General features: G+C 42.5%; 1 protein-coding gene across 2 annotated transcripts; it reads left to right on the forward strand.

Annotated features, from left to right (window-relative positions):
• dcun1d2b (DCN1, defective in cullin neddylation 1, domain containing 2b) lies at positions 1–26,268 on the forward strand. 2 transcript variants are annotated; one of them, XM_060898669.1, is made up of 7 exons: positions 1–66; positions 4,052–4,268; positions 9,148–9,316; positions 9,403–9,533; positions 18,004–18,086; positions 18,312–18,408; positions 24,600–26,268. In XM_060898669.1, the coding sequence occupies exons 2-7, from the start codon at positions 4,094–4,096 to the stop codon at positions 24,677–24,679; spliced, it is 735 nt and encodes a 244-aa protein (XP_060754652.1). In that variant the 5' UTR covers positions 1–66; positions 4,052–4,093; the 3' UTR covers positions 24,680–26,268. The 2 variants fall into 2 exon arrangements, with proteins under 2 accessions (XP_060754652.1, XP_060754651.1); XM_060898668.1 differs by lacking the exon at positions 1–66 and adding an exon at positions 678–734.
• Positions 26,269–27,956: the final 1,688 nt, after the last annotated feature.

The following is a 27,956-nucleotide window of genomic DNA, read 5'->3' on the forward strand; positions in this document are numbered from 1 at the left end:
TAGCTCCCCTTGCTCTGTCTGTCTGTCTGTCTGTCTCTCCCACGGTAATGTTTTCCTTTCCCACAGGTAGGTGACAATCTCTGCTTCCCGATTACAAATCCGAGCTGTGTCAATCCACTAAACAGATCAGTTCAGAAAGGCTCCACTTTTAGCTTTAATAAACCATCTCGAGTTTGTTTGGGTACCAAGTGCGAGTTTAACTAAAAGAGTCAACTCATGCTAACTCATAGCTAGCTTAGCTTTCCTCAAAAGGGAACCGGAACAGCGTTAACCTTCACGCGAACTTTTTAAACCTTCTCTACTACATTTATCAGCTGACATCGCCTGCTGTGAACGCGATACCTAATTTAGTCAAGACAGAAACGTTTTCACTTCCGAAACAAATCGACACGAATGACTGAGGGACAGAACTGCATTGTGGGAAATGGAGTTTCTTTCCCACGCGCGCGCCTCACTCACTCACTGCATCAGCTGTTATTCAGATTAATAGTCATGTTAGTTGAGTATAATACAAATAGTGCATTTGTTTAAAAATCAGTCGAAAAAAATATGTTACTAACCATGAAGGTATGAATTTTGGGAAGATGACAGACTTCTGACTGCAAATAAATAAATAGAAATCCCGCTCGTGACGTCATCTCGACGTTCTCTAGCGCAGGCCCGGCAGAGTCCCGCGCATGCGCACTGCGGGCTGTTGCCTATCAAGTTGGTCAAACAGCGGGGAGATAAAAATGGTAGGTAAGAAGGGAACAAATACCGGGAAACACAAAGTTTATATCCAGGCAGGGAGTGAGAGGAGAGGGGGAGGAGAGGGGGAGGGGAAGGGGTGTTATTTTACACGCCTGGGTGAGAGCAGGGTTTGGGGTTTTAAGGGAGTTGTCCTCCGACTGTGTCGTATTGGCCAAGTGTGTGTGTGTGAGAGAGAGAGAGAGAGAGAGAGAGAAGTGGAAGGTCAGTTTGTTGGTATTGTGAGCTTTGACAGCATGCACTTGTTCCTCCCTCCTGAGCCTGATGCTTATGGTGTGTGTGAGAGAGAGAGGCTGGGTGGGTTAGGGAATAGAACCAGAAGAATTTCTCCTGATCACCAGATCAGCAACCTTCACCACTGCTTCTGTCCTGGTTGCACTGTATCCTGCATTTATCCTGAGCACTCAGACACCTCAATCATCACAGCAGTCTTTCGTCATCTTAGTTTTACTCCATTGTGGATAAGTTGAGTTGAGTTGATGGGGTTACGGGCCTTACTCAAGGGCCCAACAGTGGTACTTTGGTGCTGCTGGGGCTTAAACCCTCGACTCATCGATCAGCAACCCAGAGCTTTACCTGTTTAGCCTCTCGATCATCACAGCACTCTTTCGTCATCTTCGTCTTATTCCATTGTGGATAAGTTGAGTTGAGTTGATGGGGTTACGGGCCTTACTCAAGGGCCCAACAGTGGCACTTTGGCACTGCTGGGGCTTAAACCCTCAACCCATCGATCAGCAACCCAGAGCTTTACCCGTTTAGCCTCTCGATCATCACAGCATTCTTTCGTCATCTTCGTCTTATTCCATTGTGGATAAGTTGAGTTGAGTTGATGGGATTATGGGCCTTACTCAAGGGCCCAACAGTGGCACTTTGGCACTGCTGGGGCTTAAACCCTCGACTCATCGATCAGCAACCCAGAGCTTTACCCGTTTAGCCTCTCGATCATCACAGCACTCTTTTGTCATCTTCATCTTACTCCATTGTGGATAAGTTGAGTTGAGTTGATGGGGTTACGGGCCTTACTCAAGGGCCCAACAGTGGTACTTTGGCGCTGCTGGGGCTTAAACCCTTGACTCATTGATCAGCAACCCAGAGCTTTACCCGTTTAGCCTCTCGATCATCACAGCACTCTTTTGTCATCTTCGTCTTACTCCATTGTGGATAAGTTGAGTTGAGTTGATGGGGTTACGGGCCTTACTCAAGGGCCCAACAGTGGCACTTTGGCGCTGCTGGGGCTTAAACTCTCAACCCACCGATCAGCAACCCAGAGCTTTACCTGTTTAGCCTCTCGATCATCACATCACTCTTTCGTCATCTTCGTCGTCTTACTCCATTGTGGATAAGTTGAGTTGATGGGGTTACGGGCCTTACTCAAGGGCCCAACAGTGGCACTTTGGTGCTGCTGGGGCTTAAACCCTCAACCCACCGATCAGCAACCCAGAGCTTTACCCGTTTAGCCTCTCGATCATCACAGCACTCTTTCATCATCTTCGTCTTATTCCATTGTGGATGAGTTGAGTTGATGGGATTACGGGCCTTACTCAAGGGCCCAGCAGTGGTACTTTGGCGCTGCTGGGGCTTAAACCCTCGACTCATCGATCAGCAACCCAGAGCTTTACCCGTTTAGCCTCTCGATCATCACAGCACTCTTTCGTCATCTTCGTCGTCTTACTCCATTGTGGATAAGTTGAGTTGATGGGGTTACGGGCCTTACTCAAGGGCCCAACAGTGGCACTTTGGCACTGCTGGGGCTTAAACCCTCAACCCACCGATCAGCAACCCAGAGCTTTACCCATTTAGCCTCTCGATCATCGCAGCACTCTTTCGTCATCTTCATCTTATTCCATTGTGGATAAGTTGAGTTGAGTTGATGGGATTACGGGCCTTACTCAAGGGCCCAACAGTGGCACTTTGGCGCTGCTGGGGCTTAAACTCTCGACTCACCGATCAGCAACCCAGAGCTTTACCTGTTTAGCCTCTCGATCATCACAGCACTCTTTCGTCATCTTCGTCGTCTTACTCCATTGTGGATAAGTTGAGTTGATGGGGTTACGGGCCTTACTCAAGGGCCCAACAGTGGCACTTTGGCGCTGCTGGGGCTTAAACTCTCAACCCACCGATCAGCAACCCAGAGCTTTACCAGTTTAACCTCTCGAACAGCACAAAACTGGTAAGTGCTTATTGGTTGATCCTGTCTTTTTGGACAGAAGTGACACGCTGTCAGTGGCTGATGAACGACACCTTTTCTAATGTAATTATCAAAATCATTATTATACTGTTTCACTGATCTTGTATTTAAAATACACCTCTACTTCTACCACGTTTCTGATTCCGATCATCCAGAGCTCTGATCTGGTCCCGTGTCGACTCTCTGCTGCCAGGTCATATGAAACATCACAGACACCCTGGCAGCAAACACTAGTTGTGTTCTCTGTTGGCTTGTGAGAGTCAAAATCATACGTTCATGGATCAGAATGGAAAAGTCTGCTCTGATAATGATTGGGATCAGATTAGTGCGTTGGTAGTTTCATGTGAGTACTGATTGGACAAAACATACCTGGGCATTGAAGAAGAATCTTGTAGGACTTGTTGGAAAGGATGCCATCACCTTATTCGTGGTGAGGAAGTCCGTATGAGAGTAGTATCGGCTGTTGACTAACACGCGGCGCTTTTATATCGATATCGAAATGGAATTGAGACATTCTTCATGTTCTTGTTCACATCCGACCTCATCAGGTGATTAACAAGCCTGTGTTGGAGGATGTAAAAACACTAAAACGTGCAGACCTGTATAGGCCTTGACTATGATTCAGAATTATTTATTATTATTGTGCTTCATGATGAAATTGAACTTAGCCAACCTGTTATTGCAAGATATCAGCGAAACACTTCTGACTCCTCAAGCCTGCACTGAGAAATCTGGGACGTTCAGCCATTTTTATGGACGTAATTGTTCTTTAAATTTACTTGGTGAATTTTGGCTAGATGAGGCTTAAGATCAGGCATGCACAGATGGGGAGCATCTTGTATAAGGATTGCGTTTTAGTACTGAAATTTGAAAACTCAACTCCGAATGCAGCTCAGTCCACCGGCTCAGTAACGGTCCCTAACTCAATAGCACCTTCCTATTTGTGATTACAGTATTTCTGATGTGATATGATATGACGTTAAAGTCTTAATCAGCATTTCACCATTGAAGATTGAATCCCTCAGCCATGCCACCTCTCAGGTATTTACACCTCTCGCTGTAGAAATGTGAATAATCGGTCGTGTGTGTGTGTGCGTGCATGCGTTTATCCCACAGCATAAGCTGAAGTCATCACAGAAAGAGAAGGTTCGCCAGTTCATGTCCTTCACCCAGGCCGGCGAGAGGACAGCCGTCTACTGTCTCACACAGAATGACTGGAAACTAGAAGTAGCAACCGACAACTACTTCCAGAACCCAGATCTCTACTATAAGGAATCCATGAAAACCACAGTGGACCGCAAGAAGCTGGAGCAGCTTTATAACCGATACAAAGGTAAACCAGTCGATCACGTTGGTCTAAAATTTGTTTTCTTCACATCAAATGAAAGATCAGAGATTCTGCTTGGACCTCCAACTCCGAAATAAGAAGTTTCTTTGGAAACATGTCGACTCCTTTAAATCCACTGCTATTTCTTTTGGTTGTTTGTTTATAATGTGACATCACACATGGCCAAGTCAGAGGATCCAACCAATTATCGTAACTCCCAGAGGTCAATACCGGATAAACCCCTATACACCCCTCGGTTTTAGCCGATGCCCATGTCAGTGAAATGTATACGTCTTTATTACAAACCCCGTTTCCAGAAAAGTTGATATATATTTTCCAAAATCCAATAAAATTGTGATTTGTTAATTGACGCGGACCTTTATTTAACTGACAAAAGCACAAAGAAAAGATTTTCAGTAGTTTTACTGACCAACTTAATTGTATTTTGTAAATATAAAGTTAAAATTTGATGTCTGGAGGCGCTCAAAAGTTGGGACAGAGGCATTATTACCATTGCATGACATCACTTTTTTCTTTTTAATAACACTTTTTAATCGTATGGGATCTGAGTATACTCACTGTTGTAATTGACATTTTTGTCCAGTCTTGCTTGATACAAGACTTCAGCTGCTCAACAGTCCATGATTGCCGTTGTCTGATTCTCCTCTTTATAGGGGTGTTCACACGGCACGTATTTGCATCGATGCTGCACCGATGTATTTTGTTGCGATATATCTTACACCGGTGTAAATTTTGTGGAGCGTTCACACGTCACAAACCTGCTTACTAGAGAGAAGCATGTTAGCACTGGTGCAGCCCCACTTGCGTTCACACGGCAGTTTTTGTGACCGTGCTATACGATAGTAATAATGCGGAAATGAAATATGCGCATGCATGAAAATGTACTTCCTTTTCCCGGTTGTCATGGCATCACCAAGCACCGGGAAAACAACGTGGATGAAGACACCAGTGTTGCCAGATACTGCTGACGTTTTCCAGCCCAAAATATGTTCAAATCCGCCAAAATGCACTTAAAACCGCCCAATCTGGCAACACTGGAAGACACGCAGTTCTATTTGCCATTTTGGAAGCGCAAAATACCAGGATGCAAATTATGCAATGCCTGTATGTAATCAACTCTCCTCACGCGTAGCGAGTCTACCCCTGTAGCGTTCAGACGTCCCATTTTATATCGGTGCTGCCCCGCAAACTAGCATTTACTCCGGAGTAAATTTCTTAAACCACCTCCCGAGCAGGGTTAGATTTGCACCGGTTTAAGCAGCTTTCAGGGGCTACACCGGTATAACTTTGTACCGTGTGAACACTCTACCGGGGCAGCCCCGGTGCTACACCAAAGTAAAAGTTGCCGTGTGAACACCCCTTATGACACGCCATACATTCTCAATCGGAGACAGATTTGGACTGGCAGCAGGCCAGTCAAGCACGAGCACTCTGTGTCTACGAAGCCCCGCTGTTGTAGCTCGTGCAGAATGAGGCCTGGCTCAAATAAGCATGGACTTCCCGGGAAGAGATGTCGCCTTGATGGCAACACGTGTCTCTCTAAAATCCCAATATACGCCTCCACACACATGTTCCTCACCCATGCTGTGAGCACTGATGCTCCCATACCATCACAGATGCTGGTCTTTGCACCTTTCTCTGATAACTATCTGGATGGTTGTGTTCACCTTTGGCACTGAGAATTCGACGTCCGGTTTTCCCCAAAACAAGCTGAAATGTGGACTCATCTGACCACAGCACACAGGTCCACTGTCTTTCAGTCCATCTGAGATGAGTTCAGGCCCAGAGATATTGGTGGTGTTCCTGCATAGAATTGATGAAAGGCTTCATCAATACAGTTTCAGGTTGCATTTCTGGATGCAGTGGCGGACTGTGTTAACGGAGAACTGAAGTCATTTTTTAATCGCGAAGTATTACAGTACGCATTACCGAGCCTTTCTACCCGTTGTCTTGATTTCCTGTTTCTCGTTCTTGTCCTCGCTTAGCCTTCGATGTGCTGTTTGCGCCTCGACCGACCCTTTTGCCCGTATTCTCGTTTTGGATCGTTTGCCTGTCTCACTGTATATATATTCTGCACTTTATTAAACTGTATACTTCTGCACATGCATCCGCCTCCCTCACGTACGTGACGTGGAAATTATTCCATACGACTTCGAACCAACTGAGAAGAGTTGTAAAGACGACAGGATAAGGACTCGTCTGTCGCGCTGGTATTTACGTCGTTACTGTCGCACAATTTAAACGTGCCAGATCAGGCAGCTGGTGGGTTTTCAAAATAAATTCATGCATGTATTTGTGATAAATACATATTATACTGAGCGCATTTCCCACATAATCCCTGCTAAGGTTTCAGACAGCGCTACAAAATGGCATCCCCACTATACAGTGCCCTATGTAGTGAGTAGGGAGCGATTTCGGACACAGGGAAAACTTCCGGCTTGATTACATCAGCATTCGAAGGAGGGCGCGCGCGTCTTTTGACAACGTTGGCAGATGTTGGTCACTTTGATTTCCACTGTACGTTTTACTTCCGTCCTACAATGTGTCAGTGAATCTCGTTTACGGCCGTTGCTTTGACATATGGACTGATACACTATATTGCCAAAAGTATTTGCTCACCCATCCAAATTATCGGAATCAGGTGTTCCAATCACTTCCATGGCCACAGGTGTATAAAATCAAGCACCTAGGCATGCAGGCTGTTTTTACAGTTTGGAGCTGGCCCCTTCCTCTTCCAACATGACTGTGCACCAGTGCACAAAGCAAGGTCCATAAAGACATGGATGACAGAGTCTGGTGTGGATGAACTCGACTGGCCTGCACAGAGTCCTGACCTCAACCCGATAGAACACCTTTGGGATGAATTAGAGCGGAGACTGAGAGCCAGGCCTTCTCGTCCAACATCAGTCAGTACGTTTACATGCACATCCAAATCGAGTTACTGTTGGTAATCGAGCTAAGGGTCCCAGCAGGGGTGCCAGAGAAATCCAATTCTACATGCAACTGTGAAATCGAGCTATTGTGTAAGGTGCATTGTGCACCCGAGCCACAGGTGGCGCTACACGCCCCATCGTGTTGGTACACTTCCGGTTGTCGTCATGAAGAAGAGCTATAGTGTTGCCAGATACTGCTGACGTTTTCCAGCCCAAAACATGTTCAAATCCGCCAAAATGCACTTAAAACCTCACAATCTGGCAACACTGGCAGTGTTCAAGCTGTTAGGCTTGCTCTAACAGACTGTATAGCTACAAACTGTCCGGCGCAGCTCACTGTTTTGTAAGACAACTTATTTTGCACAATTGTATATTTTTCTAAAGTCCATTTTTTGCTTACAAAAAAAAATATATATATTTTTTGCTGACAATTTAACTTATGTCTTAAACACACACAAAGTTCAATTGTTTTGTTTTTATTGACATTCTTCAGATGTTGGACATATATAATATACACACACACACATACAATGACTTGTTTATGTACACAATTCACAGCTATGCAACAGCTGTACAGATGTATTTGGTGATACAGTAAGTGAGCTAAATTTTAACAGTGCAAACAATGCCACAAAAAGAAAAGATTCATGCCGTTGTCATGATTCGTTGTCATGCCGACTGAGGCTGTTGTGTTTCCCGCTTGTGGTCTCGTCACTTCCGGAAGGGGCAGTGCTGAAGTAAGTAGCTGGACTACGTAGCTCGATAGGGTTTACATGCACTAAGTAGCTCGGCTACAATCGCATAATCTAGGTCGTGTAGCTCGATTACGAGAAATCAAGTTCGGTTCAATTTCAGCCGAGCTAAGGTGTTTACATGCCATTTAGAGCTTCGATTTCAGTCGAGCAACGGCAGAAATTTGATTTTCTCTATGTGCATGTAAACGCACTGAATGAGCAAACACACATTGTACCATTAGAACACTGGAGTGAGAGTTGCTGGAAATGGGCCTCTATACACCTATGGAGATATTGCACCAAAAACCACACATTTGCAGCTAGAATAGTCATTTACCACATTAGCAATGTATAGAGTGGATTTCTGATTAGTTTAAAGTGATCTTCAGTGAAAAGAACAGTGCTTTTCTTTCAAAAATAAGGACATTTCAAAGTGACCCCAAACTTTTGAACAGCCCTTTTTGAGGAATGTATTGTCGGACTTAAACCAACATCTGAAGAGGTGAGATCGCTCCTTTTTTTTCCCTGTTTTTGCTGGCAGGATTGACTCTGCCCTAAGGGCTATTCTCTCCCTCTCTCTCTCTCTCTCTCTCTCTCTCTCTCTCACACTTTGCACCATTACACAATAAATATTCACAGTGAAAATATTTTGTAAGCGCATTTCATGAACCAAGTTATAGGATTTGTTGACAACTTGCATCAAGTTCGTTACACTTCTACCCGGCGTGAAGCACATGTGGTTGTGACGTCATCGTAAACAAATCCGTTCTACTCATCCAGACGACTTCGCAACGGCGCCGTTGCCAGATTTTTCCACTCTGGAACCCGTTCTCAAAAGATTTCGTTTTGGGGCAACCAAAACACCGGTGCCTTGTGGACGCCAGGCCGAAATGATAAACAATTTTATCAGATTCACCTGAATCCGTTGCCGTGTGGACAGGGCCTGAGTGGCATCAAATTTTAACTTTGTTTATATTTACCGTACAAAATACCATTAAGTTGGTCAGTAAAACTATTTAAAATCTTGTCTTTGTACTTTTTGCGAGTGAAATAAAGGTTCGTGTGAATTAAATCGCAGATTTTTGTTTTTATTGCATTTTGGAAAAAATCCCCACTTCTCTGGAAACAGGGTTTTTATGTATGTCCATTATGAACAATGAACATTTCTTTCTTTTTTTTTTTAAACTTCTCCCACAGACCCTCAAGATGAGAATAAAATCGGCATTGATGGGATCCAGCAGTTCTGCGATGACCTCACTCTGGATCCTGCCAGCATGAGCATTCTGGTGGTGGCCTGGAAATTTCGGGCAGCGACGCAGTGTGAATTTAGCCGGAAAGAGTTCCTGGACGGCATGTCAGAGCTGGGGTAAGACTCTTCACACATCGCGATCATCATTTAATTATAGCGCTAGATCATTTCCCACACTGACAGTGATCTGCTGCTCTCCATAGCTGTGACAGTCCTGAGAAACTGAAGGCCATCTTACCCAGGTTAGAACAGGAGCTCAAAGACTCTGGAAAGTTTAAGGATTTCTACCAGTTTACTTTCAATTTTGCCAAGAATCCAGGCCAGAAAGGCTTAGGTAAGTGTCACGCAAACGACATGTTCATCATATTTACAAGACGACTTGACAATAATGTGCAAATCCGTTTAATAGCTCATGCTTGAAAGGTTCTTTCTCATGAGTCATGCATTGTAGGTTTATGAAAAATGAGCATCTTTTTGTTTATAACATTCAAATTATACAACAAATTATTGATTTAAAGTAGTGCTGTCAAAAACGTCGCGTTATTAACGCGTTAACTTGACTCAATTTTAACGGTGATAATTTTTTTATCGCGAGATTAACGCTCTGTGACATGATGTAGGTTTTTCATAAACTTTTGAAACTGCCAGGAACTTGGAACAGAGACTTTGCTTAGAAAAACGATAGCAGCTAGACTGTAATGCCCCGCCCCGCACAGCCAGAGTCCTCTGGCCTCCCCCGAAGAGCCACGGTGCTCGGCTTAGGTTTCGTTTTCCCATCGGCGGCTCCATCCCGACTTTGCAGTGGCTGTGACAAGACGTGTTATGCTCTGCAATAAAAAAAAAAAAACATTGGTACAACCAGTGTTCGAACTATGCCGATATTTTCGGGGGGGTCCCTTTTTTTCCCTTGGGGGGGGTGCTTGCGCTTGTCTCAGAGCGCGGCTCTCCATCGCGCGCTCACTTCGGATATGCAAATGCTTCCCGTTACACACGATTGCTATGTCAATAAACATCATTTTGCCAATATTTTAGAGACCCCCCAACATTTCCCAAATCATGTTTTCAAGGGGTCTCATGCCTGTTTCAGGGGATCTCGGATCCCCCGTGTACCCCCGTAGTTCGAACGGTGAGCAAGCCCATTCACTTTTTTATGCTAATAAGAGAATTACAATGGTTTTTCATGTGACAAAAATGTGCGATTAAATTGCGATTAATCGCGAGTTAACTATGACAGTCGCGACATTAATCGCGATTAAATATTTTAATCGCTTGACAGCATTAATTTTAAAACTGTACTGCCTTTCACATTTTTCAAGTGTAGGTCATAAAAAGAATTTTCACAAACACAAAATTATTTTTGTTTAGTGGACTAAAAGCTACTGAATTCGAATCGCATACTTCCAATTTTATTAGTTCTTTTTAAAATAGAACAATTAATGAATTTAGAGCCACGTGGCCCTAAATTCTCCGCTATTTTTTTTTTTTCCTGCTTCACCGTGACCCAATGCAAGATACTACATCATGCATCACATGGTGGGCTTTCCCCGTTCACGCAAGGCATTGTGGGATACAAATTTGAAACCGGAGAGGGAAATGGAGGACGCGAGTGTGCGAATGAAACATGAAAGACCAACTACAGTAACAGAAAGCGAGAAGAAAAGACGTTATGTTGCGAAGGAAAGGAAACGCAGGACCAAACTAATAAATATCGGCGGTCAGCGAGCACCTCGGTGTGATCAGCTGTTCGTTTAGCGACAGAACGATGTGCACGGTCAAAATAAACCTGTAGATGGCAGTAATGCAACACTGTGGATGCCAGCTGCTGTAAAACCCATGCGCATGCGCACACGGACTTCCTCTGTCTGCTTGACTGCGCGAAGCAAGCAATTTCATGCACGTTATTTGCTTTAATCCCCTCAAATTAAATAACTTCCCAGCCACAGAATGACCTGTTGGGGCCATTATTTCTGCAATGTCTCAAAAAATAAGCATACATCACAATGACCAAATTTCAGAGGGAACTAAATTTCACCGATTTTTATGAAATCAAAAGGCCGTCTCACTTTATAAAGATGAATTGTAAGTAAATCATTAGTTAAAGATTCTGACTACAAAGTTGAATTCTGTGAAAAAATGTTCCATTTCTATTGCTCTTGGAGTTTCAAGATGTTTCGCATTGATTTGAGTTGAACTTGAGGAGTTTCGCTGCTGCGCACACCGCGTGTCTTAGGTGTAAATGTTTCGCTAAGATAAAAAGCGTCCCGCGTTTTATGATTCTGGAGATTGCCCAAACGAGTAAGCAACTAGATCACGTGACCACCATGGGGTGTTTGACCTACTTTTAACCAAAACAAGTCGGCGTGGGCGAACATGGCGGACTCCGCTCTACCGCCAGCGGAAAATAAAAGGTTGTCGCAAGAATTTTCATGAAGGGACAGATCGACCGCTGGAATCGAAATCTGACGAAGGATTCGCAGCGCTTGTTTTGGACTGGTGAGTCCGAGTATGGAGTCATACAGAGAAAGAAATGATAGCACAAAACAGTAACAGAGAAAAGAGATATTCATCTTTTTGTTTCACAGATCTATTCACGAATGTGAATCACGTTTTCCGCGTGACGCAGTTCCATAGTTACGCGAATTAGTTAAAGCTCCTCGTGTTCGGCTGTTTCCGTAGGGCCGTACTGTTTGCCTCAAGAGGTAGGAAAATAGTCCCAAAATGGAGGAAAGCGACCCTCAGAACATCAAAATGATCATATCTTGTCCACGTGATATTGTTCTTGCGGGGCATAGGAAAATGCCATACACAATTTATATTTAAAAAAAAAAAAAAATCAGATCACTTTGCAGTCAGTACCTTTTAACCGTATTTTGTATAAATAAAGTTTAATTCTGTTATTATATTTAAAAAAAAAAACCTCAACCATGCTACTTGCACCTCATTCTCATTTAATAATAAGACTACGTTCAGACTGCACCCTGAAACGACCCATATCCGATTTTTTTGCCCATATGCGACCTGTATCCGATTTGTTATTGACAATCTGAACGACACAGATCCGATTTTTTCCACATGCGACCCAGGCCGCTTGGATATGTGGTCCTAATTCCGATGCATATCCGTTATTTTCACATGCGACTGCAGTCTGACCGGACAGGTCGCATTCATGCAACCTACACTTCATCAACAAGAGACAAACGTCACTATTCTGCGTTGGCTAATCCCGCCTCTTTGGTGGAAAACAACAACATTTGTACAGTTTTCAGAATTTAAATAGACTTTTATAGAATTGATCAAGCTAATGGTGGATTTGGTAGGGACCTGGATGTTGATCTGTTAGCCTGATTAAATAAAACAGTTTCTATAACTGATTTATAACTTAAACCATCCTGTATTACAAGATTATAAGATTGTTCTGGAAATTTCCAGTAATTTGACACCTTCGGTCTCATTAGTCTGCTGCCCACATTAATCAGATTATTGTGCGAGTTCCGCCGCTGCCACAAAAACCACATCGCCAGGTCTCGCCTCATCTCCATGCTTTACTTGCAAACTTGAAGAGTGCGCTTTTTTTTGTTGTTGTTGTTTACGTATTACATAGATGTGCTTATTACATGTCAATTTGCGCATGCGGGACACTTTTGGGTCGTTTTCCGTTCATATTGGAGATCGCATACAAGTCTCATATAATTGGTAATGTGAACGGCCTAACAAAAATCGGATTTCACAACAAATCGGATATGGGTCGTTTCAGGCTGCAGTCTGAACGTAGTGTAAAATGCAGCGAAAGAAATTAAAGACGTGACTGCCTGAGATGATTTAACACAGTTTATTGAATGGATAATGCATGTTTGTTTTCTTAGATTCAGTGTTGAAAATGCTGAAAAAAAACACATTAGTAATAAAATTGAACTGGAGCACTTTAGGGATGTTGGAAGACTGAAGGATGGAGAAAGTCGGGGTACTTTTGACTCATTTTATTCACTTTTCATTCAGTTTTATTTTCAGCTCTTTTTATCACTTCAGTCTCACTGAGACGCGCACGCACACACACACAGACCGGATCTCAATTTCTCCTACTCTCAGGCTTCTCTTTCTCTCCTCCTTTAAGCCCTCAGTCGTCACTGAAACCGAAGACACGCACACTCATCACCATTAGTCAATCCCAGATGGAATCGCTTTCTCACTCCCCTCCCGTGGCCTTGCTTTCCATTCACAAACCGACTCTCGACCACGCCTCCACCTCCACATGAACATAAAGGGCTAAGTGGCATCTCGGGCATCTTGCACAGACTGTGTGTTCATTTCACGAAGTTCTGCGATACCGGTCTGCTCTAAAATTAGCCTTGCTGATGTAGGAATATATTTAAGGCCCACTTTACACGGGGACGGTCTGAAACAAAAACGCAAAAGTCCGTTTTCGTTCTCACTTTTTTCCGCGTCTACACGACCGTTTTCAAGGAGGAAATCTGCGTCTATACGGTGACGCATAAATGTGTGGAATTCAATTGGATGTGCATGCCAGGCGGCTAGGTGGTGCTGTGAAAGACCTCCGCTATGTCTGCACGCATGCGCAACGTCTTCCGTCTTGTCTGATCTGCACATCTGCGCCGCGAAAACTTTGACTACTCTGGCTATGGTAAGTAAGAAAGTAAGTAAAAAAGTAAGAGCATACTATACCCGCCTCTGTTCATTAACGGTATATGTGCAGATTCGGTATAGATGTTCGAAGGACTCCTGGACGTTTATTAAAGCTGCCAGAGCAGCTTGAAGGTCCGTTGGATCGATGTAATCAGACATGCTCTTACTTTTTTACTTACTTTCTTACTTCCCGGGCTGGCATGTACAGTATATGACGTATGTATGACGTAAACGCGTACCCGACGTGAGCAGAGCCGAGCAGAGTTTCGCGTATTGGGTAGTTTAGATGGATATGCAACGGGGGCTGTTTTTAACTTATCCACTCTGGAAGGCGTTTTCAATTTTTTCCGTTTTTCAGTCTCGGAAACGCCGTCCCCGTGTAGACGAAAGGCACTTCCGATAAAATATTTAGTCGTTTTTACCCGACAGCGTCCTCATGTAAACGGGCCCTAAATGTTGGGTTTATAGTGCTGGTCGAGAACCCAGGACAGGTTCTGTGGTGGCGACGTTTCCCATACAACACTCAGGTTAATACGGAACACTAACATTAGTAACAACAGAGGCGCTTCACGGTCTGATTAACTTTTTACTCAGCATCAAGGTTTACAAGAAGTACGCCCACCGGCCACTTTATTAGGAGTCCACCTGCTGTTTTATGCAGTTCTCTAATCAGCCGATCCCTTGGCAGCAGCATAATGCATGAAAATCAAATCAAAAGCTTCAGTTAATGTTCACTTCAAACATCAGAATGGGAAAAATTGTGATCTCAAAGCGTGATGACTTTGATTGTGGCATGGGTGTTGGTTTGAGGATTTCAGAAACTATTGATCCTCCTGCGGTTTTCACACACAGCAGTGTGTAGAGTTTATACAGAACGGTAGTCTGGCTAACGCAGCTTCAAAGCTCTACGAGCATTTGGTCTGGCAAAGATATTAAGCCCATCCGTTTCCCAAAGGCATGGTTGACCTGCCTCCCTGAAATGCCTCAGTTTGCTGCTGGTCGAAGCCAGAAAAGGCTGTGACGAAGCTTAAACCAATCACATCACTCTTTCCTCTGACGTATGTGACGCGACGGAAACTGCTTGAGTAACAGGAAGAAGATAAATACCTCCAGGGCTGCTCTTTGCTCCGTTTTCAATGAGAACTTCCCGTTGAATGCTTTCAATACAGCATCTACCGCTGTGTCAAAGGCTTGCCGCTGCTCCATGTTCGTAATGTTTCTAGTGAATGAAGCGCTTCCGGCATAGATTCTGTAAACAATCTATGGCTTCCGGTCGCAGTTCTACTACGTCAGTGCCTTGAACACGCCTCTACCCAGGGCCGTTGGAGATGCTCAAAGTTGATTGGCTCCCGATTTTTCGGGAGCTTGGAAGAGCTGGAGATAGCTTGCCTTGCCAGACTAAGCTCGCAACAGGCCCTCGTGTTGCGTCACGCTTAAGATGGGCGGGCCCAGGCTAACAGAACGGTGCAAAAAACATTGAGGTGAGTGACAGTTCTGTGCGTGGAAACAAACGCCTTGTTGATGAGCGGTCAGAGGAAAATGGACAGATTGGTTTGAGCTGCTAGTAGTCATGAAAGTGTTCCGGATTTTTAGATTTTCATGAAAATTCCTCCAGATTTTTTCCGCTAATGACGAAATACCCGGAAATCTGGATATATGACAACTCTTGAAAATCTCTGGTTTTCCGAATGGAGAAATTTTATTTTTCGGATTTTTCGCGTTCCTAGACGCGGTGTAATACTTCGCATCGTCCTTGCATGGGCGCGGTCCTTAAATAGCCCAAACATAGTTCATTGATTTAAAGACAGGCGTTCTTTGTTAACGGCGCGCGTGCCGGAGCTCGTTAGGTGCGCGCGCCTTCAGGTGCACGAGCTAAGGTGCGCAGGACTGACACCGTTCTGCGCAAGCGCGACACGATCGCACTAGAAAGCATGTTCAAGCTGCCAGTGTAGCTGCAGTCTTTTTAGTTGCGAATTACGAGTAGTTCTTCATGTTTAATAATTCGCCATTTTGTGGTTTCGAAGCTAAGTTTTAGTGCCGTTTCTAGAACACGTCATCAAGAAAACGTGGAAGAAACAGCAATAATGGAAGAGCCGGTTTCTAAGCTGCCTAAAACTAGCAATGGTAATTTATTTTTTGTTACATAATGCACTCAGGCTGCCAGTCAGTGTGTGACACACACGCACACCCTGAAAACTCCTAGCTACGCCCCTGATTTACATGAGAAATTTGGTCTTCATTGGTGTGTTTAAATTTACAGACAATACGAACTAATGTAAACAATTGGCTTCAACTCGCATAAATATGAATTGGAAATGTTTAGTTCACTTTAGCTTCTGCAAACGCACAACTCTACTAAAAGATTGATAAACGAGGCTCAATGTCCCCAACATTGAAACCTGAAAGCTTTAGAAACTCTAACAGACCTTTACTTTTTAACAGGACTGTTTTGGGATTTTGCTGAGTTTACCTTCAGCTGTCTGATTTTTTTCAAAGTAATGAACTGTGTAGCAGGAAAATCACCGCGTTTTCTAAACGCACTCCTGAAAATTACTCATTAACTCGGGGAATTAAATTTGATATTTTTGACATGTTAATCATTAATGTAGATGAAAGAAAAAGGCTTAAAGGTTATAACTTTATTTAGTGAAAATAAGTACTAGAATGCAGGGTTTTGCGTGTTATGTTATTAAAATATTTTCAGGGGACGTCCCCCCCCCCCATCTTTTAGTTTGACTTTCAAAAGTTCAGGTTTTTTTTTTTTTTTTCTTTGCTCCACTTTCATCTCTATGCTAGGAAGGATATAGTAACTCCTAGCAACTCTTTACAACCGTGGTGAGCAGAAAAGCATCTCGGCATGCAACAGCAGAAAACCACATTGGGTTCTAGTCCTGCAGCCAAGAACAGGGATCTTAGAGGCTGTCCACACGGCAACGGATTCAGGTGAATCTGATAAAATTGTTTATCATTTCGGCCTGGCGTCCACATGGCACCGGCGTTTTGGGTGCCCCAAAATGAGAACGGGTTCCAGAATGGAAAAATCTGGCAACGGCGCCGTTGCGAAGTCGTCTGGATGAGTAGAACGGATTTGTTTACGATGACGTCACAACCACATGACTAGAACAAGCAGCACTCTCGCTGTTTTGTATGAACCACTGCATTGCATTCACTTTCGTATACAGCTTTTCTTTTAAATAAACAAGTAACTGAACCATTTCTTGAATTTCTTTTTTTTATTGGATAAGACTGCTTTTCAAAATGTTCACACACAATATAAAAAGTTATATAAATTATATAAAAATGCTTTTCAAAATGTTCACACACAATAAGAAAATTAAGTTATATAAAACTATGCACACTAATAAAACTAATTTTTGCACACAGAAGGCATGATTTCCTCGTGTAGTCGCAGCCATCTTCTTGTTGTTGTGTGCTTGTTCCTGTGAGTGCTTCATGCCGGGTAGAAGAAGGGGTTTATGCGCATGCGTCCTACTTCTTCTATTGTTCTGGTGTCTCCGATGGGACCGTCTTACAGCGCACGTAGAGGTGTGGCATGTGTATTTGCATCGTTTTCAGCAAGCGTTGCGTTGCCATGTGTACCTGATATTTTACTGATCCGTTGCCCATGTGGACGCGATATTTTTTTTTAAATAAAATCTCGTTGCCGTTGTCGTGTGGATGTAGCCTTAGACTCAAGAACAAGTTCCTATCAAAGTGGCCGGTGAGTGTATGGTCTGATGGCATTTGGGATGCTGTCCCTGACAGTTAGCTGGCAGCATGGCACATTTCTAGCTCCATCCATCTGTCTTTGGTCAGCATGTCTGATACCTTGTGAGAAGTGTAACTAAACGAGTAGTTCGGGTCACTTTGTGAGACCATGAGTTTGTTGTTGCACCATAAAGTGGAAAAGTTGTTTCTTTATAGAAGCCTTCAGTGCGCCTCTCGGTTTTCACGTTTCTCCAGAGACGGGTGTTCCCTAAACTGGGGTTCTGGCTTTTTCCTGGCGTCGACACGAGGATTCAGCTCGTCAGTTTGCAGTGACACTGCTCCTTAATAGTGCTTCACAGTAGGCCATTGTCTGACTGATCACTCTTATTAACTCCGTTACGTCTCTATTAATCTTTTTCTCTTGTACTTCACTTTTATCTCCTCATCCTGTTCAGACTTAGAGATGGCTGTAGCTTATTGGAACCTGGTTCTGACGGGCCGCTTCAAATTTCTGGACCTCTGGAACACATTCCTGCTGGTAGGTCGACAATATTTCTCAAAAAATAATGTGTTTCGATACGTTACTAAATGTATGCTCAGGTATTTCTAATAATATTCAAAAGAATGTAGCTGATTAAACGAGCTGTACACAAATGATCTTGAATACTGCATACTCAAGAAAACAGCTGTACAAATGGATTAGATATTCAACTTTGCTGACATGACTGCTTTTAATATTATTATATTTTTCTATTATTTGAAGGAGCATCACAAGCGTTCTATCCCTAAAGACACATGGAATCTACTTTTAGACTTTGGAAACATGATTGCAGATGATATGTCGAACTATGATGAGGAAGGTGAGCCGGGCCATTTACATACATAGAAAGACCTGTTTACAAAAAAGTAAAGCACGTCTATCAGGGAATAGGGCAGTCAAAAATGATCTTTCAACACTTTATCCCCTTTAATAAAGTCAGGTTTTCCCAATCAGTGAATAAAGATGGGTAAAAACAGTGATGATAAATTTGTCTTCGGGGTTAATTAGCTCAAACTTAGTTTATATCAGTTTCTAACTGTCGAAAATATAACCAAAGCAAATCTCATTCATTCTCATCTCATTATCTCTAGCCGCTTTATCCTTCTACAGGGTCGCAGGCAAGCTGGAGCCTATCCCAGCTGACTACGGGCGAAAGGCGGGGTACACCCTGGACAAGTCGCCAGGTCATCACAGGGCTGACACATAGACACAGACAACCATTCACACTCTGTTCCATGAAAAATAGACCAAAAAAAAAAAAAAAGTGTCTTCATTACTGGCACTGCTTTATATAGTACTTTGTGCCAAAATAACAGCACCGAGTGTTCGATAAAATTTGATGAGATTTGAGAATACATCGCAAGAAACCTGAGCTCTCTCCTCAATACACTATCTCTCCAGATCCTCCATGGGCGTAGAACCTCTCTTCAACTTTGTGGACTCTTATCTTCAGCTCACTTTTTCAATGGAGTTTCGGTTCAGGGAACTGGAATGGCAAAAACCTAATTCTGTGTTTCTTGAACCATTCAGAAACACAGTCCCTTCCAAAAGTATTAGAATGTCAAGGCTATTCATTCATTCATTTATTTATTTGTGCTATACGCTAAGAAACATTTGGGTTTGAGATCAAAAGATGCATAAATCAAAATTTCAGCTTTCGTTTTCAGATATATACATCTGCTAGTGCATCTCAAACAGTTAGAATATCCATCCATCCATTATCTGTAGCCGCTTATCCTGTCCTACAGGGTCGCAGGCGAGCTGGAGCCTATCCCAGCTGACTACGGGCGAAAGGCGGGGTACACCCTGGACAAGTTGCCAGGTCATCACAGGGCTGACACATAGACACAAACAACCATTCACACTCACATTCACACCTACGGTCAATTTAGAGTCACCAGTTAACCTAACCTGCATGTCTTTGGACTGTGGGGGAAACCGGAGCACCCGGAGGAAACCCACACGGACACGGGGAGAACATGCAAACTCCGCACAGAAAGGCCCTCGTTGGCCGCTGGGCTCGAACCCAGGACCTTCTTGCTGTGAGGCGACAGTGCTAACCACTACACCACCGTGCCGCCCCCTGTTAGAATATCATAAAGTTAACTTTTTTTCGTAGCTTAATTCAAAAAGTTAAACTTTCTTATATTCTATATTCATCACACGTAGAAGTGAAATATTTCAAGCCATTTTTCTTTTAATTTTGATGTTTATGGCTTATAGCTCATGAAAATCAGAAATCTAGTATCTCAGATGATTAGAATATTTCCTAAAATCAGTAAAAAAATGATCTACAATACAGAAATGTCCAAACTCTGAAAAGTATGTTAATTTTTACACTCAGTACTTGGTTGGGGCTCCTTTACCAGGAATTACTGCATCAATGGGGCGTGGCATGGAGGCGAGCAGCCTGTGGCACTGCTGAGGTGTTATTGAAGCCCAGGTTGCTTTGATAGCGGCCTTCAGCTTGTCTGTATTTTCGGGTCGGGTGTTTCTCATCTTCCTCTTGACAATACCCCATAGATTCTCTCTGGGGTTCAGGTCAGGGAAATTGATTGGCCAATCAAGCACAGTAATATCATGATCAGCAAACCATTTGGTAGTAGTTTTGGCACTGTGGGGAGGTGCTAAATCCTGCTGGAAAAGGAAATCAGTATCTCCATAAAGCTTGTCGGCAGATCTCCTGGAAGACGGCTGCGTTGACTTTGGACTCGATAAAACACAGTGGACCAACACCAGCAGATGACATGGCACCCCAAATCATCACAGACTGCGGAAACTTCATATTGGACCTCAAACACCTTGGATTCTGTGCCTCTCCACTCTTCCTCCAGACTCTAGGAGCTTGATTTCCAAATGAAATGCAAAATTTACTTTCATCTGCAAAGAGGACTTTGGACCACTAAGCAACAGCCCAGGTCTTTCTCTCCTTAGCCCAGGTAAGATGCTTCTGACGTTGTCTCTGGCTCAGGAGTGGTTTGATATTAGGAATGCAACAGTTGTAGCCCCTTTCCCGAAGACATCTGTACGTGGTGGCTCTTGATGCATTGACCCCAGCCTCAGTCCACTCCTTGTGAAGCTCTCCCAAGTTCTTGAATCAACTTTTCTTGACAGTCCTCTCAGGCTGCACTCATCCCTGTTGCTTGTGCACCTTTTCCAGCCAGCCTTTTCAGCAATGACCACCTGTGGCTTAGCGTCCTTGTGGAAGGTGTCGATCATCTTCTGGACAACATTCAAGTCAGCAGTCTTCCCCATGATTGTGGTTGTGTGTACTGAACTAGACCGAGAGATGCACGGTATTTATGCTGTTTTTACTCAAACTCGAAATGAAATACTCTCATTTTGAGATGTTATTTTTGTGCTATAGGCTATAATTATCAAAATTTAAAATAGAAAAATGCTTGAAACAGTTGAGTCTTGGGTATATTAAATTTTCACTTTCTTAAATAACTGATGGAAAATACTGAACTTTTTTCATGATTTTCTCATTGTTTGAGATGCACTAGTACTATTGACTTGTTTGATCTCAAACGCATTAAGAAGGTAAGAAATTCATCTGCTAATTAACTTTTAACGAGGCACAACTGTTAATTGAAAAGCATTACAGCTGACTTGCTCATGAAGCTGGTTAAGATAATGCCAATAGTGCGCAAAGCGTCATCAAGGTAAATGGTGGATACTTTGAAGAATGTAAAATATCAAACTTTTTTTTTCTTTACCACATAATTCCAGATATGTTCCAGATGTTATTTCATAGTGTTGTCTTCAGTTTTGTTCTACAATGTCGAAAATAGTCACAATACAGAAACGCCTATGAATGACTCGGTGTGTCCAAACGTTTCACTGGTACTGTATTTACTGTACAGAGTATATACATTAATATGTTTAAATCCACTGACGGGTGAAGTGAATTACATTGTTGTTACAATGGCACCTACAAAGGGGTGGGATATATTGGGCACAAGGAGAATGGCCAGTTCTTGAAGCTGATGTGTTGGAAGCAGGAAAAATGGGCAAGTGTAAGGATCTGAGTGACTTTGACAAGGGCCAAATTGTGATGATTAGATGACTGGGTCTGAGCATCTCCAAAATGGCACATCTTATGAGGTATTCCCGATTATGCAGTGGTTAGTACGTACCAAAAGCGGTCCAAGGAAGGATAATTGATGAACTGGCAAACAGGGTCATGGGCACTCAAGGCTCACTGATGTGAGTGGGGAGCAAAAGCGAGCCTGTCTGGTCTGATCCCATGGAAGAGCTACTGTAGAACAAACTACTGAAAAAGTTAATGCTGGCTGTGTGTTGGAACACACAGTGCCTTGAATTTTGCGACATATTGGGCTGCATTGCCGCAGACCAGTCCGAGTGCCCATGCTGACCCCTCTCCACCACCGAAAGCACCTACACTGGGCATGTATCAGAACTGGACCATGGAGTAATGGAAGAAGGTAGCCTGGTCTGATGAATGATGTTTTCTTTACAGTGGCGCTTGAAAGATTGTGAACCCTTTAGAATTTTCTATATTTCTGCATAAATATGACCTAAAACAAAATCAGATTTTCACACAAGTCCTAAAAGGAGATAAAGAGAACCCAGTTAAACAAATGAGACAAAAATATTATACTTGGTCATTTATTTATTGAGGAAAATTATCCAGTATTACATATCTGTGAGTGGCAAAAGTATGTGAACCTTTGCTTTCATTATCTGGTGTGACCCCCTTGTGCAGCAATAACTGCAACTAAACGTTCCCGGTAACTGTTGATCAGTCCTGCCCACCGGCTTGGAGGAATTTTAGCCCATTCCTCCGTACAGAACAGCTTCAGCTCTGGGATGTTGATGGGTTTCCTCACATGAACTGCTCGCTTCAGGTCCTTCCACAATATTTCCATTGGATTAAGGTCAGGACTTTGACTTGGCCATTCCAAAACGTTAACTTTATTCTTCTTTAACCATTCTTTGGTAGAACGACTTGTGTGCTTAGGGTCGTTGTCTTGCTGCATGACCCACCTTCTCTTGAGATTCAGTTCATGGACAGATGTCCTGACATTTTCCTTTAGAATTCGCTGGTATAATTCAGAATTCATTGCTCCATCAATGATGGCAAGCCGTCCTGGCCCAGATGCAGCAAAACAGGCCCAAACCATGATGCTACCACCACCATGTTTCACAGATGGGATAAGGTTCTCATGCTGGAATGCAGTGTTTTCCTTTCTTCAAACAGAACGCTTCTCATTTAAACCCAAAACTTCTATTTTGGTCTCATCCATCCACAAAACATTTTTCCAATAGCCTTCTGGCTTGTCCACGTGATCTTTAGCAAACTGCAGATGAGCAGCAATGTTCTATTTGGAGAGCAGTGGCTTTCTCCTTGCAACCCTGCCATGCACACCGTTGTTGTTCAGTGTTCTCCTGATGGTGGACTCATGAACATTAACATTAGCCAATGTGAGAGAGGCCTTCAGTTGCTTTAGAAGTTACCCTGGGGTCCTTTGTGACCTCGCCGACTATTACACGCCTTGCTCCTGGAGTGATCTTTTGTTGATTGATCACTCTTGGGGAGGGTAACAATGGTCTTGAATTTCCTCCATTTGTACACAATCTGTCTGACTGTAGATTGGTGGAGTCCAAACTCTTTAGAGATGGTTTTGTAACCTTTTCCAGCCTGATGAGCTGCAACAACACTTTGTCTAAAGTCCTCATAAATCTCCTTTGTTCGTGCCATGATGCACTTCCACAAACATGTGTTGTGAAGATCAGACTTTGATAGATCCCTGTTCTTTAAATAAAACAGGGTGCCCACTCACACCTGATTGTCATCCCATTGATTGAAAACACCTGACTCTAATTTCACCTTCAAATTAACTGCTAATCCTAGAGGTTCACATACTTTTGCCACTCACAGATATGTAATATTGGATCATTTTCCTCAATAAATAAATGACCAAGTATCATATTTTTGTCTCATTTGTTTAACTGGGTTCTCTTTATCTACTTTTAGGACTTGTGTGAAAATCTGTTTGTTTTAGGTCATATTTATGCAGAAATATAGAAAATTCTAAAGGGTTCACAAACTTTCAAGCACCAGTGTACATCATGTGGTTGGTTGGGTGCTTGTGTATCACTTACCCGGGGAAGAGATGGCACCAGGATGCACTATGGGAAGAAGGCAACCTGGCAGAGTCAGCGTGATGATCAGGGCAATGTCCTGCTGGAAAACTTTGGCTCCTGGCACTCATGTGGATGTTACTTCGACACGTAACACCTACCTAAACATTTTTGCAGACCATGTACACCCCTTCATGGTAACAGTATTCCCTAATGGCAGTAGTCTCTTTCAGCAGGCTAGTGCTCCCTGCCACACTGCAGAAATTGTTCAGGAATGCTTTGAGGAACATGACAGAGTTTAAAGTATTGACTTGGCCTCTAAATTCCTCAGATCTCAATCCGATTGTGATCGATCTGTAGGATGTACTGGACAAACAAGCCCAATCTATGGAAGCCCCACCTCAAAACTTAGAGGACTTAGAGGATCTAATGCAAATGTCTTGGTACCAGATACCACAGCACACCTTCAGAGATCTTATGGAGTCCATGCCTCAGTGGGTCGGAGCTGTTTTGAGTGCACAATGGGGACTTGGACAATATTAGGCAGGTGGATTTAATGTCCTGGCTGGTCGCTGTTTAAAAATGTGTACGAGAGCCGAACTACAGTATATCTTCTAATGCGTGATGTCTGTGATGATTTAGGTGTACCATTCGCAGCATGCTTTTTTTTTTTTTTTTAAATGGAGAAACAGAGATGTCTCTGCTGATCAACTGCATTATGGTTAGTGGTAAAATTTAGAGTGTAAATTTAAATTTTTTTTTTTTATTATTCCCTTAAAAGTTGAAGTGTGTTCCGTACAGTTTATAGGAAAAGATGTATGAAGATGTAGCATTTACACTGCATTAAAAACGATAAATTATTGTGGAATTCTTTTCTTCTCTCGCTCTCTTTTTTTTTTTCAGGGGCGTGGCCGGTCCTAATAGACGACTTTGTGGAGTTTGCTCGTCCGATCATTACAGCAGGCAAGCGCAAAAATGTATAATCGCCACCTTCCTCTTGGAGAGGGAAGTGACCTGTCTCTCTCGCGCTCTCTCGCTCTCTCTGTGTAGACATTTTTCTATCAAAATTATTTAAATAGAAAACAAAGAAAATGCAAGAGACTTTAAAGATGTGAGTCTGTACTACCAAATGAGAGATGAGTGCAGTATAATGCAGAGCTGAACGCAACACACCACATCAGGAAGGAGTCCGAGTGCATGATGTGCATCACCACCAGGGGGCGACATTGTCGTGCAGAAGCGGTGCCATCTCTTTTGAGCTGCCCTGCCTTTTGAGGTGACCTCACTCCGAGGTTCCATTCAGCAGCTCTTGCTTTTGAACCCTATTGGAAACTGAAATATTTCGTCACCGAAGATGGAAATGATTGAGGAGGGTTTTTTTTTTTTTTTTGTTTAAATTACATTCACAAATTTGGCCCACGTTCACAAACCATGGAACATGCATCGTGACAGACTTCACTGTCCACCATCCACCAGGCTGCACTTTGAAGGCAATGCCAAGGCTAAAACCCAAGTGGGATGGAATCCAGGGTGATGCGGATGTGACTGGTGTGTTATCTGCAGCTGAAAAAATTTTCGTGAGAAAAACGCAGGCTGTATTTTCATTCAGCAACGTCACGTACAGATCCTGCTGTTTTTCTTGAGCATTGTCACAATCATGTTTGTACAACTCGGAGACTCAAATTTATGTCTTGTGATGTCCAATGATGTGAAAAGCTTAAAAATTCATGAGCATGAAGTGAAAGAACCTGCAGTGATACTCAGAACACCAGCAAACGTCACACTGCTACAGTTTAATATCCTGTATCTAACAGTGATGTACAGAAGTGTTGTGGAAAACGTACAGGAATATTGTTACATGCAGTTTATTAACGTGGCAAGAAAGTATTTGAATGCATTTTTTAATTTTTTTTATTTTCATTTTTTTAAACGGAGGTCTTCATTGTGCTGTTTCCAGATCCAGGATGCAATATTAGGTTTTAGGTTTGTTTTAAATTGGTTGTTTTCCATATCAGATTTAAATTTTTAAGCAATCATTGTAATTCTTTTATTCAAAATATGCACATATCAAGCTGTGTAATATCAAAATACAGAAAATGTGATCAAGTAGATGTTTTAGAAACTGATTCCTTTAGACTTAAACACTAACCTAGAGCGAGATTGGCTTTTAAGTTAATAATGTTACGTTTTTGTGCGCACTCAAGCTGTACATGTTTTTGATTTGTTCCTTTTAGAGTTCCTTTATCGTTATATATTTCTTCCAGAGTTCTGGATAAGGTGCTATGGTGTTCTGGTTTGCCTCACTCGTTTGTTACAGATTGCCGTTTGATGTCACATTTATTTCCCTTATGAAGAAGCCGTCAGCATTATCCTCATGTGGTACGCTTTGCGGAGTGTTTTGAGTGTCGAGTCCCAGGTAGTCGAGTTCAACTCGTCAAATCAGTATTATTGCATATGTAAATAAAGTTTATTTAAGGAAAAACAAATGGCAAATCTCCACTGTCGAATCAAAACCTGTTTGTTTGACTGTGGAGTAAAGAGGATGTTAAATAAAGCATGTTTTTAACAAAAACGATCAAGACTAATTCCTGATGTTCAGTTTGGTCGGTTGCTCTGACTTTCTTGACCAGAACGAAGTATAAATTCAATTATTCTATCCACATTCACTGGATATGAGCGATTGCATGCTCTGATAGTCTAGTAGTAGAATAGCCAATCAGCTCGTATACCGTGAGTAGAGAAAAACAAAATGGCAGCGCGTCTTACTGAACCAACCGAGGATGAAATAAAAACTACTCGAAAACAAAACCCCAAAAATGATCAAGTATTTAAAAGAAACAGAAATGGCTAAAAGAAATGTACTTTTTTGTTTCTTTGTCTCCCCCTCTCCAATATTTCCTGTTCCACATTCCAGCCCAGTCAATGGTGGTAATGCACCTTTTAAGTTGGTTTGCCAACCGCCAAAACCCCCCAAAAATACATACAAAAAAAGGCAACAAAATACAGAATAAAGGTATTTGATGGTAAGAACATTTTTTTTCTACATTTTTCAAGAATTATTATAGCGTTTTTCACAAATTGTTAGTCACTTCATTGGTTTGTTTACATTCTGATCAGAAATGATTTCATCGGACTTTTTTTTTTTAATTTACTGAATTTGCAAAAAATAAAAATGCTCTATTTCTCAAAATCCAGTGAATGTGTGTATAATAAAACATTTATTCCACTCAGGGCTTTGAACCAGAATTTTTTTCCTATTGGTTCGTTCCGAACAGAAACGGAATTTTAACGTTTCCGGTTTTGGGTTCCACCATTAAATAGATGTTCCCGAACTGGTTAGAACAAAAAAATTTCATCCCCGGAACGGTTAATTACGTTCCCTGTCAGCTGTTTAACAAATGGCTTTAAAATTATGTCTCTGTCTCATCCAGCTTAAGCCAAATGTAGGCTAATTCTATTACAACCTTCATTAAATAAGACAAGAAATAATTCAAAACAATTATTATTTCAAATGTTAGCGATCTGGATTCTCAGTATGTCTTCCCATCTACACAAACAGAAAAAGTGCCAAAAATGAAAGAGAATTCGTTTAGTGTGTTACCAAAGGCTAGTCAGGCCCTATGCATTGATAGGCTAACAGAGATTAACGTCATTTAATGTTCGCGAGCCTCTCATTAACGTGGACAAATATATTGATATCGTGTTTGAAATTGACGTTTTCGAATAACGATAGACTGCAATATTTACCTCTTATTTAAGATGTGGAGACGTGATAGTAGTCCACCCTCCCGCTCTCTCCATTCAGTCAGCGAACGTCACACAGGAAGTGAACCCCAGCGGGTCATAGAAACTTGCGCAGGAGAAGAATGACTTTTTTATTTGTAGGCTACGGAAACTTTGAGGAACGAAATAAAAACCGGTATTAACCGGTTACCATTATTTTTAATAAGCGTTTCTGTTCCGGAACATAAAAAATAATAAAGTTTCTGGTTTCGTTTCTGTTCCATGTGAAATAGAAAAAGTTCCCAGTTTTCGTTCCTTGAACCGGTTCAAAGCCCTGATTCCACTCAATTTGGTCATATATATGGCTTATAGCCAACTCGCCACTACTTGCCTTGTAAGCTATCAGCTCATATATATGATTCGATTTCTTTGAATAACTTAAATACCTCTGCTTCGACGAGTGATATGCTAACATGAAGGTGACGGTAGCATTGTGTCCTGCTCATTACTGATTGTGTACAGTATGTGAAGTATTCA

The sequence above is a fragment of the Neoarius graeffei genome, chromosome 18 (assembly GCF_027579695.1).
Source record: "Neoarius graeffei isolate fNeoGra1 chromosome 18, fNeoGra1.pri, whole genome shotgun sequence".
NCBI classification, from domain to species: domain Eukaryota; kingdom Metazoa; phylum Chordata; class Actinopteri; order Siluriformes; family Ariidae; genus Neoarius; species Neoarius graeffei.

Excerpts from the sequence above, each read along its gene's own strand:
- dcun1d2b (XM_060898668.1), top strand. The coding sequence starts at position 678 with ATGCGCACTGCGGGCTGTTGCCTATCAAGTTGGTCAAACAGCGGGGAG. Across the intron at positions 9,317-9,402 it reads GACGGCATGTCAGAGCTGGG|CTGTGACAGTCCTGAGAAAC; the intron begins GTAAGACTCTTC and ends TGCTCTCCATAG. Across the intron at positions 9,534-18,003 it reads TCCAGGCCAGAAAGGCTTAG|ACTTAGAGATGGCTGTAGCT; the intron begins GTAAGTGTCACG and ends CATCCTGTTCAG.